This window comes from Mesoplodon densirostris, chromosome 6, assembly GCF_025265405.1.
Source record: "Mesoplodon densirostris isolate mMesDen1 chromosome 6, mMesDen1 primary haplotype, whole genome shotgun sequence".
In the NCBI taxonomy this organism is placed as follows: domain Eukaryota; kingdom Metazoa; phylum Chordata; class Mammalia; order Artiodactyla; family Ziphiidae; genus Mesoplodon; species Mesoplodon densirostris.
The window spans coordinates 84,093,841-84,107,516 of record NC_082666.1 but is presented as its reverse complement, the minus strand read 5'-3'; the positions used below and the strand labels follow the sequence as shown (position 1 = coordinate 84,107,516).

The 13,676-nt window shown below is 40.3% G+C and overlaps 1 protein-coding gene across 3 annotated transcripts in view; it reads left to right on the top strand.

Annotated features, from left to right (window-relative positions):
* The window catches only part of PRUNE2 (prune homolog 2 with BCH domain), a 280,715-nt gene that overhangs the window by 262,966 nt on the left and 4,073 nt on the right, over positions 1-13,676 (top strand). Inside the window, exons 16-18 of one of the 3 annotated variants that reach the window (XM_060102340.1) lie at positions 285-383; positions 3,818-3,853; positions 8,563-8,613. In XM_060102340.1, coding sequence (XP_059958323.1) covers positions 285-383; positions 3,818-3,853; positions 8,563-8,613 — 186 coding nt within the window. The remainder of the gene's footprint in view (positions 1-284; positions 384-3,817; positions 3,854-8,562; positions 8,614-13,676) is intronic. The other 2 variants (XM_060102341.1, XM_060102342.1) reach the window with 2 other exon arrangements.

The window sequence follows — 13,676 nt, the reverse complement described above, 5'->3', positions numbered from 1 at the left end:
AAGGTGAAATCTGGGCAAACACTTAACGCCGTATGTTTTAAGTTTCCTTATCTTTAAAAAGAGAACGATAATAGTATCTACCTCATTAGGCTATCAATCATAGAAAATAAAAGAGTTAATATATATAAACCAGTTAAAACAGTGTCTGGCACATAGTAACTACTTAAATACAGCCATTCTTAGTAAGAGTGCTGGGACAAGGCGATAAGAATTTTCAAGAAGAGGCAGCGGCCTGAGAAGGGATGGAGGAGCGACTGATATCTTTTTTCTTTTCTTTTTTCTAGTTCAAAGTTCAGCAGTAAAATTAAATACGTCAGTAGCTTATCAGAGCTCAGTGGGCTGATCCCAATGGACTGCATCCATATTCCAGAGAGCATCATCAAGTAAGTCCTGATGGTTTTGAAGATTTGGGAAGAAATAGTGCATGTCTGGAGAAGGAGATTAGAAAATAACTGATTTATAAAATATGGGGAAATGGCATTACCTTCTATTTAAAATGAATATTAAATATTCTCCAGTAAATATTTTCCTTTCTTATAACCTAGCGATAACTGTTCTGTCCTTTCAGATCTTCTTTCACATAACCTTCTATTGGTGTTACTGAAATTTCCTCATTTTTATCTTGAATTTACTACCATTTTGGAGAAAGCATGAATTTAACATTAATCAGCCTATTTGTTACTTGTGTCTTGCATGCCACACAGACCCAGTATGTTTTGTGCATAGTCTGGATTTCTTCACTGCCTTACATAAAGTAATTTATCTGCTTGACCCTAGGAAAAAGAGAAAAAAATTACCCTTTCTCTGTTTTCTTCTCAGTCCCTTTTCTTCATGGTTCCCTTCAGGTGAAAGATAAAGCAGAGTGGTGGGTGGTGCAGTTAGGAATGACCTCCTTACTCAGGACAGGGTAAAGCCTGTGGGAAGAAAGTATGGATACTGAAGGTTGTAGGATTAGGCTGCAAAAATAATAAAAATGAAAAGTTAACCGAACAACTGCTTGGAGCTGGGACTTAAAAACATGATGCTGGAGAATGAACCCTCCTAACTGGTTCATTGTTGCAAAAGAGCTATTGTTTACTGTCGATCATGTTTTTCTTTCACTATGTCTGATTCACTGGCTTTCTGTGTGATTAAAACTGGGAGGAATCTAACCATCAGCTCAAGAGAAAACAGTCAAGGATACCCCATCTTCCTCCATAAGATGGAGAGCAAAAGTGACCTCCCCCCCAAAAAAAAGTGACCTCCCAATTTGGGCTTCCAAAAAAGAGTCCCTTCACTTAAAAAAAAAAAAAAAAAAAGGAAAAGACTCTAATGTGTCTCTGCTGTGCTAGGCATAGAAGTGCTCTATTTATGTCTTTTATTTAATCCCCACAGTAAACTCCCATTTACAGATAAGGAAGACAACTTAGGAAGGGGACCTTACTTACGCAAAGTATAAGTAGGAACAAGGAAGAGATGGAACTAGAATTCTAATCCAGGTCAGCCTGGCACCACAATGCCCACGCCCTTTTCTAGCAGATTTCTTTACCTCCCTTAAAAAACCATCTAAAGTCAAAGCTCAGAAGCAGCTGCGTTTGGTTTTCCGGCATCCCGATATCAGGTAAGAACAGAGGATACCGACTGGGTGGAGAACTGCCAGTTAGCTCAGCTGAATCAAGCAGAGTGTTCATAAGCTCCTAATGGTGGCTTTAATCCTCACTAGCTTCACAGAGTCCCGAAACCAGCACACCTTCTAGCTCTAGCCCGCTGCCTCAAAAAAGGGACCCCCATCTCCAAAACCCACTCCTAGTCTTTAAATGCAAACGTACTGGAGCACCCACCTCCTATAATGCTGTCTCCCTTTGCAAAAGATGACAAGGACCTTCCCTCGTCAAGTGGAAATGAGCACTGGACATTTTCTAGGTAAATATGGCAGTGCTTCCGTGATGTGGCAAGTGGAAAAAGAGAAGAGAGTGGGCTTTGGAGGCTTAGCATTAGGTTTGAACCTTCCCACCTGCCTCTCTGAGACTTCAAGAAACCTATTTAAAACCCTGAGTCAGGCACAGTGGTTAAGAATCCGCCTGCCAATGCAGGGGACACGGGTTCGAGCCCTGGTCCGGGAAGATCCCACATGCCGTGGAGAAACTGAGCCCGTGCGCCACAACTACGGAGCCTGCACTCTAGAGCCCACGAGACACAACTACTGAAGCCTGTGCACCTAGAGGCCGTGCTCCGCAACAAGAGAAGCCACTGCAATGAGAAGCCCACACACCTCAACGAAGAGTAGCCCCAGCTCACTGCAACTAGAGAGCACCTCTGTGCAGCAACGAAGACCCAACACAGCCAAAAATAAAATAAATAATTTAAAAAAAAAAACCACCTCTGAGTCTCAGCTTCAGCATCTTTAAAATGAGAAAGTAAGGAGCAATGGAAAGGTCCTGAGGACTGAATGAGAACAATGTACATAAAGCACTGAGGAAGCCTGGCACAAAGTTGGCAATCCAGAATGTTATTTACTGTAATTGCGTTGCTTTTAGAGACTTGCTAGTTATACGGGGAAGTTTCGTTTTTGAGAAGTTAAACATGCCAGAGGAGCTTTTTTCATTCATCTACACATGTCAGCTTTCAAGGGCTCCATTTGGGAAAAGTTTCTTTGGGAGGAAGGGCTTCATTTGGAAAAGAGTTTCTTCTGGAGGAAGAAATGTACAACCATGCACGCCCTCCCCATGTGTCCATGATTGATCTCTCCTGTCTTTTGTAATCCATCTCCTCTGGATGTCCTTTCTCTCATTTCTGTGACTGACCCTCATTGCCTCATTTTCATATTATGCCATTTTCAAATTGATAACAAGCCATGGCTCCTTCCCATTACACAATAGCATTCAGAGGGTCTGATCTCATCCAATCCCAAGACCAATATTCAGCTGGGATGGAGCCTGTCATCAAAGGGCTTAAATGAAAGAAAAACGAGCCCAATCTGGAATCAGATTTATAATCACTGATTACAGGCGATTCTTATTATTTGTGGCAGTGATGTTCTTACAAGATTTGAATAAAGTACTGAACCGTTGTTTCTAGGGGGAATACAGGGCTGAGTTTCTGTGAGTACTCAGTCACAGCATTTTCATTTACCGATTAATATATAACCTTGTTTTATTGCGTTTCTGTTTAAAGATACTTTATTTGACCTGTACTGTTGATTCACTAACATTGAACTCAGGGCCAACAGCACTGGAACTTGTGCCTGAGTAAAGCTTATCTAACACACATATATCCTTCTCTAAGGCACATCATAGCCCCCTGTGCTTAGGAATACTAGATGGTATTTAAGCACAATGTTTGGGGAAAATTTTTAATAAAGAAAGAGATCGCCAGCAAAAAGCACAAAAATGAGAAAAACATGACACTTCAGAGACTGTCAAAAGCCTACTTGTTTGCAGCAAAAGAGCTGAGACGAGAAGGCAGAGCCTCGCCTAGTTCCACATCAGCTGGGAACCCACAGGTCAGGTGACTCAAATTTCTGGTCACTCTGTGAACATCCACAAGTGACCATGAGAGTGCCGTAAGTACTGCCTTAGAGGTTGCAACTATGGTTTAGCAAGTAGGCGAATTTGCAAACACGGAATCTGCAAGTCATGAGGATTGGCTGTATATAATCATAAATTCGAAATCATTGACTATATCTAATAAAAATAAGATTTCTCCCCAAAGGCAATTTGATTACTCTTTGGGTAGGCTTTTCCTCTCATGTTTTGACTGTTGTGTAAAACACTGACCTGTCATTTTTTTCCATCTGTCTGCTCGTTTTCCTCACTGCATTCATTTTTTATCCTGTAAGGTACGATGAAGAGAGATCTTATAAGAGAAGTGTGAGGTAAAACTCTCCTGATCTACAGTTCACGCTGGGTCCTCTGTGTGTGTACACCAGTGTCTTACTTGTGGGTGACCTCAACACGCTATCAGAGCAAGAGGTCCTCGTATCAGTCCCTTGTAGTATATCATTTCCGGTCTTTGTCTTGTGTGTAAAGAAAGCTGTTGAGGTCAACCTAATTTGCAACTGAAACCTACTAAACCAGATACGTCCCTGACTTGGCCCAGGCTGCAAGCTAACTTTAACTGTCCCCAACAACTGCTATGGCTGTTTCCAGCTTTATTCAGCCAGCATGTTGCCAATTTTCTTGCAACGTTTATACCTATCATCTTTATGAAGGACTTTGCAAAAGAAACGTACATAAACGTTGAATTGGAGTTCTTAAAACATCATATTTAACTGAAGGAATGTGTCTCAGTGCTCCAAAGGTTGGTTTTTAAAAGCACATACGCTCCACTTATGTCTGGCTCTGCTTTGCTGGGTGACTCTTCTCACGCTCTGCTTGCTTCTTTTCTGTTTCTTTTCTACACTGCTAATTTTTGCTCATGCAGACTGGATGAAGAACTGAGGGAAGCATCAGAAGCAGCTAAGTAAGACTTGGTTTCCATTCAGCAGCTGGCAGTGATGTTGGCTTGCATTTCAGGAATGAATTGGGAGAACCTGCATGCCTGGTGTTTTATTCTTGCATCCTGACAATAATGCTGCCCTTTAAAAGTTTCCTTTGTTCCATGATAGATGTAATTTCTGTTATTTGTACTACAATCTATTTGCCCCCCCCCATGATCTTGGTTATCTTGGTCATCTTGTTACTGTTGTTCAATTTCTTTTAAAAATATACATGCAATTTTAGGCACGACAGCAAAAGAAACACATCACAGGTACTGCCACATATAGTATAACATCCAGATGATCGCTTGGCTATATTGAGGCAATAAACCTCACCAATTCATACTAATGCAGAAAAATGATGGCAAGTTGAATTTTGCAATAGTTTTTTAGAACCAAATTCATGAATTCCCAAGATTTTTTAAAAACACCTTATTTAGTGACTGGCAAATACAGTTTAACTAACAGCTTCTGAGCTATTTGGATGAATAAAAAAATTATTGCTCACTATTATTATAGTTTTCAAAACAGCAAAATCATAACTTTAATGCAAATATAAAATGAATACATGCCAATGATTTTATTCAACTAATTATTTAATGAAGGAACCAGTAAGCTGTTAAAACCAGTTCAAAGAGCATTTGGAAAGCTAGATATCTATAGGCAGTTTATAAAGGAACATTAGGATAAAAATATTGTTTTAGATATAAAACTGATTAATGTTCAACAGGGCAATAAACTGTAACCTTAGGGTTATCTTTTCCACTGGACAGAAATTATTTGCATCTCTGCTCAATAAAAATCTACAAGTTAACATCTGCCTCTAGTTGTAAGATCAATAGAAAGTCAACTCAGCACTGCTTTTAAAGAACACCCAGTAATTTCCTTTTCTTATTTCCCGGTCACAGATAATTTTTCTGACACTTTATGTGAAATCCAGACAAGAATATTTGCTGTATTAAGCTTCTCCATTTCAAATGTTGCTTACACTGTTAATTTTTATAACCCGTTCCTGTTTTAATATATTGCAAAAGCAGAAAGCCTGGACAATGTCCAAACAGCTACAAATTCTAAGTAAGATCTAAATTAGTGAAGCTTTACCTGCGTAGGTGTAAATGCCAATTCCTCATGAAAACAATCCATTTAGATATTTTTTCCTACAGCACATTTTTATAGCAGGTAATCTGTAGAATTATTTGCCTATAGTGTGGATCTTTTGGGTTTAAAAACTCAAGGAAGTTTTTTTGCTTTAGAAAGTTTAGCATTAGAGTAGTTTACTGTTAAACATTCCTATCTAGTTTTCTTTCAAGGTAACTGACACCCATTTAGACTAACAATACTCAAAATTACACAAATATTTACTCTAACAGAGTCTTCTTAGTCTCTAACTCAACTGTTGAAAACAAGAAGTTGTGGAAAGAAGGAAGATATTAGGAATCAAGGAACCGAAAGCTGGTGTAATGGACCCCTTCAGCAGTTATCTTTGCTCAAATTGCACTGTGTCATGAGCTTTCCCTACAAAGAGAGCTAGCAATTAGTTTCCCTTTCGTATTCATTTTTTTAGGATAACGTATTTATGAAACTGAACTGTTTTCAAGACAAAAGATGAGGAAAGAGCATCAATAATTTTCCAGCCAAACCCACTACAGAGTCCTAGTCATGTGCTATCATTACCATAAAATCTTGCCTCCTTCAATAGATATCTTCCCTCCATATTTCTACTCTTCCTGCTTAGCTACCATAGGAAAACATTTATCATTTTGGGTTTAGTTGTGTAGCTTTCTCTTTTTTTCTCTCAAATTCTTCATTTTGTTGACTAATCTACTGCCACAGACCCTCTCCCCCGATATCTAAATGGTCTTGGGTGGCCCTGAGATGTCTTGATCTCCTTCCTAAAGGAAGCACCAAGCTCATGCCTAGTACATACTAGATGCTCAGTAAATTTCTGCTGCATGAGTTGGTGAATGTGTGTAAGACTAAGATCATTGCTGTGGGGCAGGGGTTCTCAATCTTAACTGTGCGCCAGAATCACCTAGAGCACTTGTTAAAACACAAGTGTCCTGGGCCTCGCCCTCAAAAGTTGCTGAGTCGGCAGGCCTGAGAATCTGTATTTCCAACAAGTCCCCAGTAATGTTAATGCTGCCAGTACCTTGCTTTGAGAATCACTGTCTTAAAGTAAATGGCTGAATAAAAATAATGAGATTTGTCCCAGGAGATCTATGCCCTTGCTTTGGATTCAGTGAGTAAGCCGCCTGTCTAAATTCTCCTCCAATTGATCCTACTTCTTCTGATGGTGACACTACAGAGAGGAGGCAATGAGATATATCTGCACATCTGAAAACGTGGAAGGAGAAAGAATTTTACTCTGTTGACCCCACCGATGATTGAATTCCCTCAGAATCCTTCCGTTCTGGCATGCTAAGCTACCTCTTCTTGACTACCTTTCAGCCTCTGAAGTGGTCCCCCAACCCTTGGACAGACTGTAGAGGATGATTTGAGGTTCAGAAAACATAAATCACTGCAGATCTATGGTTAGCTTCTAGAAGCCAGAAAAACCGGGTTCCTTTCACGAACAGATGCCCCCTGACTTTCCACACGACCTTAACTAGAATTCTTCAGGCTGGTTCTAACAAAAGCAAACACATACCCTGTCAGGGAACAAAGCCTATCTGTCTTTAGTCCCACTAGTGTTTTTAAACACTCACCCTCTCCCCACATAGACATACACACACATACCACCTCCACCTCTAATTGACTTTCAGAAGGCAATTTCCTCAGCCTGCCTTATTTTTTCCTTAAACCTTTAGTTTTATATAGGAAAGAAAATACTTTCAAAGGATAAGTTGTATCTATAGAGCCGTTCTTATTTTGAAAACGGTGAAGAATCCGTCTGTCGCCTCTGGAGTGACAGTAATACGTGAACTGCAAATTGCTGTTTGCTTTGGAAGGATTACGCAAAGTTAAAAAGCAGAAAAGCTAGGTTTGGAAGACTGCCCTGCCTTGATTCCACTGCAGCTTTACTAGGTTTTTCTAGAACAGTCAACACTTGCCTGACTGTCCTTGTTCACTAGAGTTGCCAGGTATCCGCCGTAAAAATACCACCACCAGCGAGAAGGTAGCTGGAGAGGGGCAAAAAGCCCTCTGCCCTTCTCAGGGAGCCAGCCTTCTGCCATTTTCAACAAAATACCTAACATTAATAACCGAACCTCTGATGTGCAGACAGATACCCTGGCTTGTGAAATTATTCACATTACAGAAGGAACTCTCGCATGTAAAAAGGATCACAGCATCTCTTTAAATAGCGTTTGTTTGCCAACAATAAAATATTTACCAGGGGGAACAGGTAACAGTTGAGGTGTTAAGTATTAATAGGAAATTAAAGCAAATTTGAAATTGGCTAACAGAGGAATCACATGGAATATCAAAAGCAGCTAATATTACACAAGACAGCATAAACACATTCATACACCATAATAAAAGTTTCCTTATTTTATATGGTTACATTTTTCTTTCTGGACACAATCAGTTTAGGTTAATGTTAGGACTCACTTGTTTGACCTGAATACAGATCAGCTGTAAGGTATTTTTCTGTAACAACACCAAAGAAAGCTGAAACTGGCATTCTTTTAGTGTCTTGGAAAATCTTCGTTGTTGTGAAAACTGAAAGTTAACTGTGTTCCTATGTAAATAATATCAGGCTGCTTGAGAGGGATTGCCCTTTGTGTCTAAAATATTACATTATTTGGCTTACAAATAAAAATTTGCAATATAATGTTCCCTGAATAAAATAGACTGAAAAGTCAGGAAGAAAAAACAAACAAACACACACACACACACAAACCAAGGACAGAAGAGACTGCTGGAGGTGTTTGGAGTTCTCAATCTTCCTTTTATGTTTCTGTATCAGGAGCAATTACTATATTTCAAAACTGATGGTAAAAGAATCAGAGCTTAATCTCATCATCTGTTCAGGTGTAGATGTGTTCAGTAGTAGCAATGGGACCACACTAAACAGTTTAAAAAGGCCAAATCTGTCATGTTTACAAAGTGGTAACAGTGGAGAAAATGTTTACTGCTTCCTTTTTTTCCCCTCTCCTTGCACTCAGAACTAGCTGCCTTTACAATGATGACCCAGAAATGTCTTCTATGGAGAAGGAGTAAGAATTCACCATCAATAACAACTGTGTGGTTACTTATTATGTTGTATGGCTGGGCTCTGAAAGACAAAATACATTGAGGATTGGGTAAACGCCGTTTAGATGTTCAGCTTTCATGTTCTCTATTCCTGAATTTAGAAACTTAAAGAGAAATGTGCCAGCTTAACACCATCTCATTCATGATCACCATTAGATGACTTAAGGACAACCTAAGCCTTCATCTGGCATTCTATTTTTCCAGTCCAAAAGTGAGGAGAAAATGAGTATTTGAGCCAGATGTAAAAGCATCTGGGCAAGAGGAATGCAACTCTGCTTTCTGAATTACATCATTCATATTTTAATTAGTGAAAGTAGGGACTTCCATTTGAACTTATTTTGGTGGATGGGAGAGAAAACGTCCTTGTTTCGAAAATTCAAGAGGCAGTTGAGTCCGGATGGAACTTTAGAAATGATCTAGTCCATCTAGTCTCATCCTGTGAGAAATAAAAATTGAGCATGTACTGGGTTCTTACCACGTGCCAGGTTCTATGTAAAAACCTGCATGCACACTATCTGATTTTTATCCTCAGAATAAGCCAATGAGGTGCGTTTTGTAGATAAGGAAAGAGCAGCATAGAGAGATTAGCTGGCCAGTCCAATTTGTACAGCTGTAAGAATGGCCCAGAGCTGGGACTGGAGCCGTTGCAGGGCAGTTTCAGAGCCAGTGGTTCTGAAGTCAGAGAGAGGTGGTCTTAATGCTGGAATGGGTATTCAACCTCTGATCTAACAGAACACCGGGGAGCACAAAATTTGTCGCCTAAGACAAACAGATTTTGCTATTGTCCTGGTCAGTTTCAGGGAATAAACTGTGGTCACCATCATGCTCTCAGGGAAACTGGCCATCCAATCGGGGGCTCCTAATTGGGTTTGAGTTGTGGAGAATTTAACCTTGTCCTTCTTCACAGGAATCCAGAAGGAGGAGCAAAGATCATATTTAAATATATCTGCTATTGTCACATTTTGTTCTCTTGTGACCTCCTTTCCCTGGAGGAGGTCTGAAGGGAAACTGGAAAATCCCAGTGCACTTATTACACTGCAGTTGCCATGGTGACCTTACAGTTTAAGGAAGTTTATACACAAAAACTTGAAAGAGAAGGTCTTTACTGAAAAGTACACAAAGAACAAACGCTGTAAAAGAGACCTTTGAAATCGAGCAGCTACTTTTCTGAAGGCTACACTGGTCCCACCTTTTTTGAGATGAAGACAGCAACTGCTTTAAGCAAACTGCCACGCGAAAATTCGTCAAAATAAACAAAACCATAGGCCCTTATAGTCCATCTAATCCTTTGTGCAAATCATCCCTCCCTCAACAAAACAGCGCCCCCTAGAGCAGAGTCCTGTGCCCACAGTTAACGAGCTGCGCGGACGGATGTCCCTCACTAGCCTACAGCTGCTGCATCTGCGGGCTTACCCACTCCTTTGCCTGCCTTGTGTGTTTTGCTCCTCATCTGTATAAAGGGCTGTCTGGGCTGGGGAGAGGGCAAGACACTGCTTCTGTTGGGGTTCATCCCAGGGCTGGGCATGGGGGCGGGGGGATGCTGCAAATTGTTAATGTTACTTCCCACTTCTTAGAAAATACTCCTCTCCGGGCTTCCGCTTTCTTCAGCCCTCTCTTTCCTAAGCTCTTCTTTACCAGGCAGTGTGGAGGATGTGAAACGGGATGAGGGCCAGAGTGGCCGCGAGTTTTTTCTGCTGACTTCCAGCCCTGGGTTTCTGGCTTTCTTTAGTATCAGAATACCAGGCTTCGTTTACCTTCTGGTTCCTGAGTGGAAGCATTTTACACCTTCTCTAGCTAGTATTAAATGGATAAACTGCAAAATAGGCAAAGGCTCTTCCAAGGAGCTCAGTTAAGGCCAAGAATAAAACGTGATGTGTGCTGATACTGTAATGGCCTCTCATTTTCCTCAGAGAGAGAAGGGAAGGTTAAGCCCAAATCCCTGCTCTTCCTACAGCAAACATGAGAGTCTCCTTTTATCATTAAACAATATTGTCAGATGCTTTGTAAGAAACTTCGTTTAACACACCTTAGAAGCCAAACTAGCCTACAGGAAATTAGCAGAAAGCTACTGTGTCTCACTGGAAAATTAGTTCTAGAAAGTGAAGCCCATCTGCTCAATGAGGAATACTCCTTTCATATTTCAAGTTTGATTAAAAGTAAGTTTTTTCCGAAAAGCATACTATTTTTAAAAGTAGCCCCAGGTGCTTGTCTCCCTCACTCTCAGGTTTGGATTTTATTTATTCATTCATCCCCTAAAACCTGCAACATGACTTTTTATATTCTTACACACATAAAAAGTGTACATGATCCAGGAGAATCATGTGGGGAGACTTAAATTAGTAGCATCATCCATAGCTTCATTAGCTTCACAACACAACTGTTATCTCGGAAATTAATCTTCAGTGTGGTTTCCTGTATTAACTTAAAAATCATCCACTTTTGACTACCTCTTGCTCCTTCCATAAACTGGGTTATTAAATTTCAACTTTTCAGCTTCTTGTTTACCAAAAACTGAAGGGTTAAATTAAACCCTAAAAGGTTTACAAAGAAGTCAGTATGAAAAATGAGGTGTTTCAAAATGGTGTGGTGTTTTCAGATTTTTATCAGGTCCCTAGGTGATGAAACAAAGTGGCCGTGCCCTTTAAACTTTTCAAGATGATTTCCAGTGCTCTGACCCACATTCACACTTTTCAGATGTTGTTCCCCAAATGTAATAAATATTTTCTTGGTCTGCGAAAGAAACTGAGCTACCACCATATGAATAAGAATAAAAATCCAATCATCAATCAAACTTAATACATTCTTTTGGGAATAACTGCAGCTGGAAGTCCATTTTTGAAGCAAAAACAAGTCAAGGAGCATCTGTCTTTTTGAAAGTGCATATTAGAAAAAGATCTAATCTAAAAGATCGAAGGGGTCAGAGTGGATAAAAAGAAGACACCTCCATGGTAAAACTCTGCTGGTAAGAAGACAAGTCAGATACTTGAGGGCATAAAATAGAGATTAATATCCATGACAACCTGGCCTCTCCTGACAGCATGGCTGGGTTTGAAAACTCCCAAAGGAGACAAGGTTATTGTAAGCAGAGAGATGATTTTCCCATTTCAGCAAGACACAGAGCTACTACTGCTACTCTACTACTAGTACGAATATTACTGCTACTAATAGTAGACATTTACTGTGTGCTCATTATGTGCAATTGAAAACACTTTAGACTTAATCCTTAGCAAGCCGTGAGAGAGGTACGATTGTTCTGCTTTACAGATACAGAAATGGAGACTTAGAGAAGATAGGTAACTAGGCCAAGGCCCCAGAGCTAAGAAGTGGTAGAATTGCTGAGGGTATTTCAAAGGAAGGATACCTTAACTACTGTAAACTGGGTGGGTTGGCTTTATTTGCAGAGCTGCGAGAATAAACAGGGCTCAGCTGCTGCAGATTCCACCAGCAAAGCACAGTAACCTTTGCAAGATACAGAGTTAAGGCTCGGGAGGGAGGGCAGACCTAAGCAAAATCCGCACATACTTCCCAAACTGCCTGTTTCAAACAAAGCGTTTTTCTTTTCTCATGGTGGAAGTTCTTCCTCTGAGTGTTCACTGGCTGTAGCCCTCTTCTTTGGTAGGTGCCAGGAAGTTGTGATATGTTCACATGAGGTGGAAGAGAGGCACAAGTGGCCTGAAGCCATTTTAGGCTTATTCCCTAGATATTTGGGAACTCAGTGGACATTCTTTTTTTTTTTTTCCATCTTTTTAAAAAATTGAAGTGTAGTTGATTTACAATGTTGTGTCACTTTCAGGTGTACAGCAGTGATTCAGTATACATATATATGTCTGGTATATATATATTCTTTTTCAGATTCTTTTCCCCTGACCTGGAGATGATCATACTAAGTGAAGTAAGCCAGACAGAGGACAAATGTCATGTGATATCACTTATATGTGGAATCAAAAAAAAAAAAAAACCCAATACAAATGAACTTATATACAAAACAGAAATAGACCCACAGACAGAAAACAAACTTATGGTTACCAGACTCAACAGACATTCTTTACAACAAGCTTTTCTTAGGATATAAGAATCCATCTCATTAAAGTCGTTGGCGCCCTTTTCAGGCAAATCCTTTGACTTTAGAAAATTTTGGAGGGTCAGAGTGAAAGCAGTGGAGTCACAGCCGGCAAGTCCCTCACGTGTCACCTGGAGGGGAAAGAGAGTGCCTCACACCCATGGACACCTCACACACACGGTTCAGAAGCACACAGAACCAAGCACGTGCCGTCACGGAAATGACAGACGATTCAGGAGCGAGGTGGCCTCTACCTGCGGGGAGGGACGTGTGGGCCACAGTAATGCTAGCCCCCCTCGGTTTATCAGTTTTTTCTAAATTATGGTAAGATAGACCTAACACAAAATATACTGAATAGTGTCTTAACCATTTTTAAGTGTACAGTTCAGTAATGTTAAGTACATTCACGTTGTCAGGCAACCGATCTCCAGAACTTTTTCGTCTTGCAAAACTAAAAATCCATCCCCATTAAACCACAGCTCCCAACCCCCCACCCCCCTTCTACTTTCTGTCTGAATTTGACTGCTCTAAGGCCCTCATATAAGTGGAATCACAGGATATTTATCTTTCTGTGACTGGTTTATTTCATTTGGCTTAATGTCCTCAAGGTTCATCCATGTTGTAGCAACTGTCAGTTTCCTTCCTTCTTACTATTCATTGTATGTATAGACCACATTTTGTTATCCATTCATCCATCGATGGACACTTGGGTGGCTTCCACCTTCTAGCTATTGTGAGCGATGCTGCTGTGAACATGGGTGTAAAGATATGTTTGAGTCCCTGTTTTTAATTATTTTGGATATATACCTAGAAGTGGGATTGTTGAGTCATATGATAGTCCTATTTTTAATTTTTTGAGGAACCTCCATACTGTCTCCCATAATGGCTGCAGTAATTTACATTCCCACCAGCAGTGCACAAGGGTTCCCTTTCCTCCAACACTGTTGTTTTGTGTTTTTTCGATAA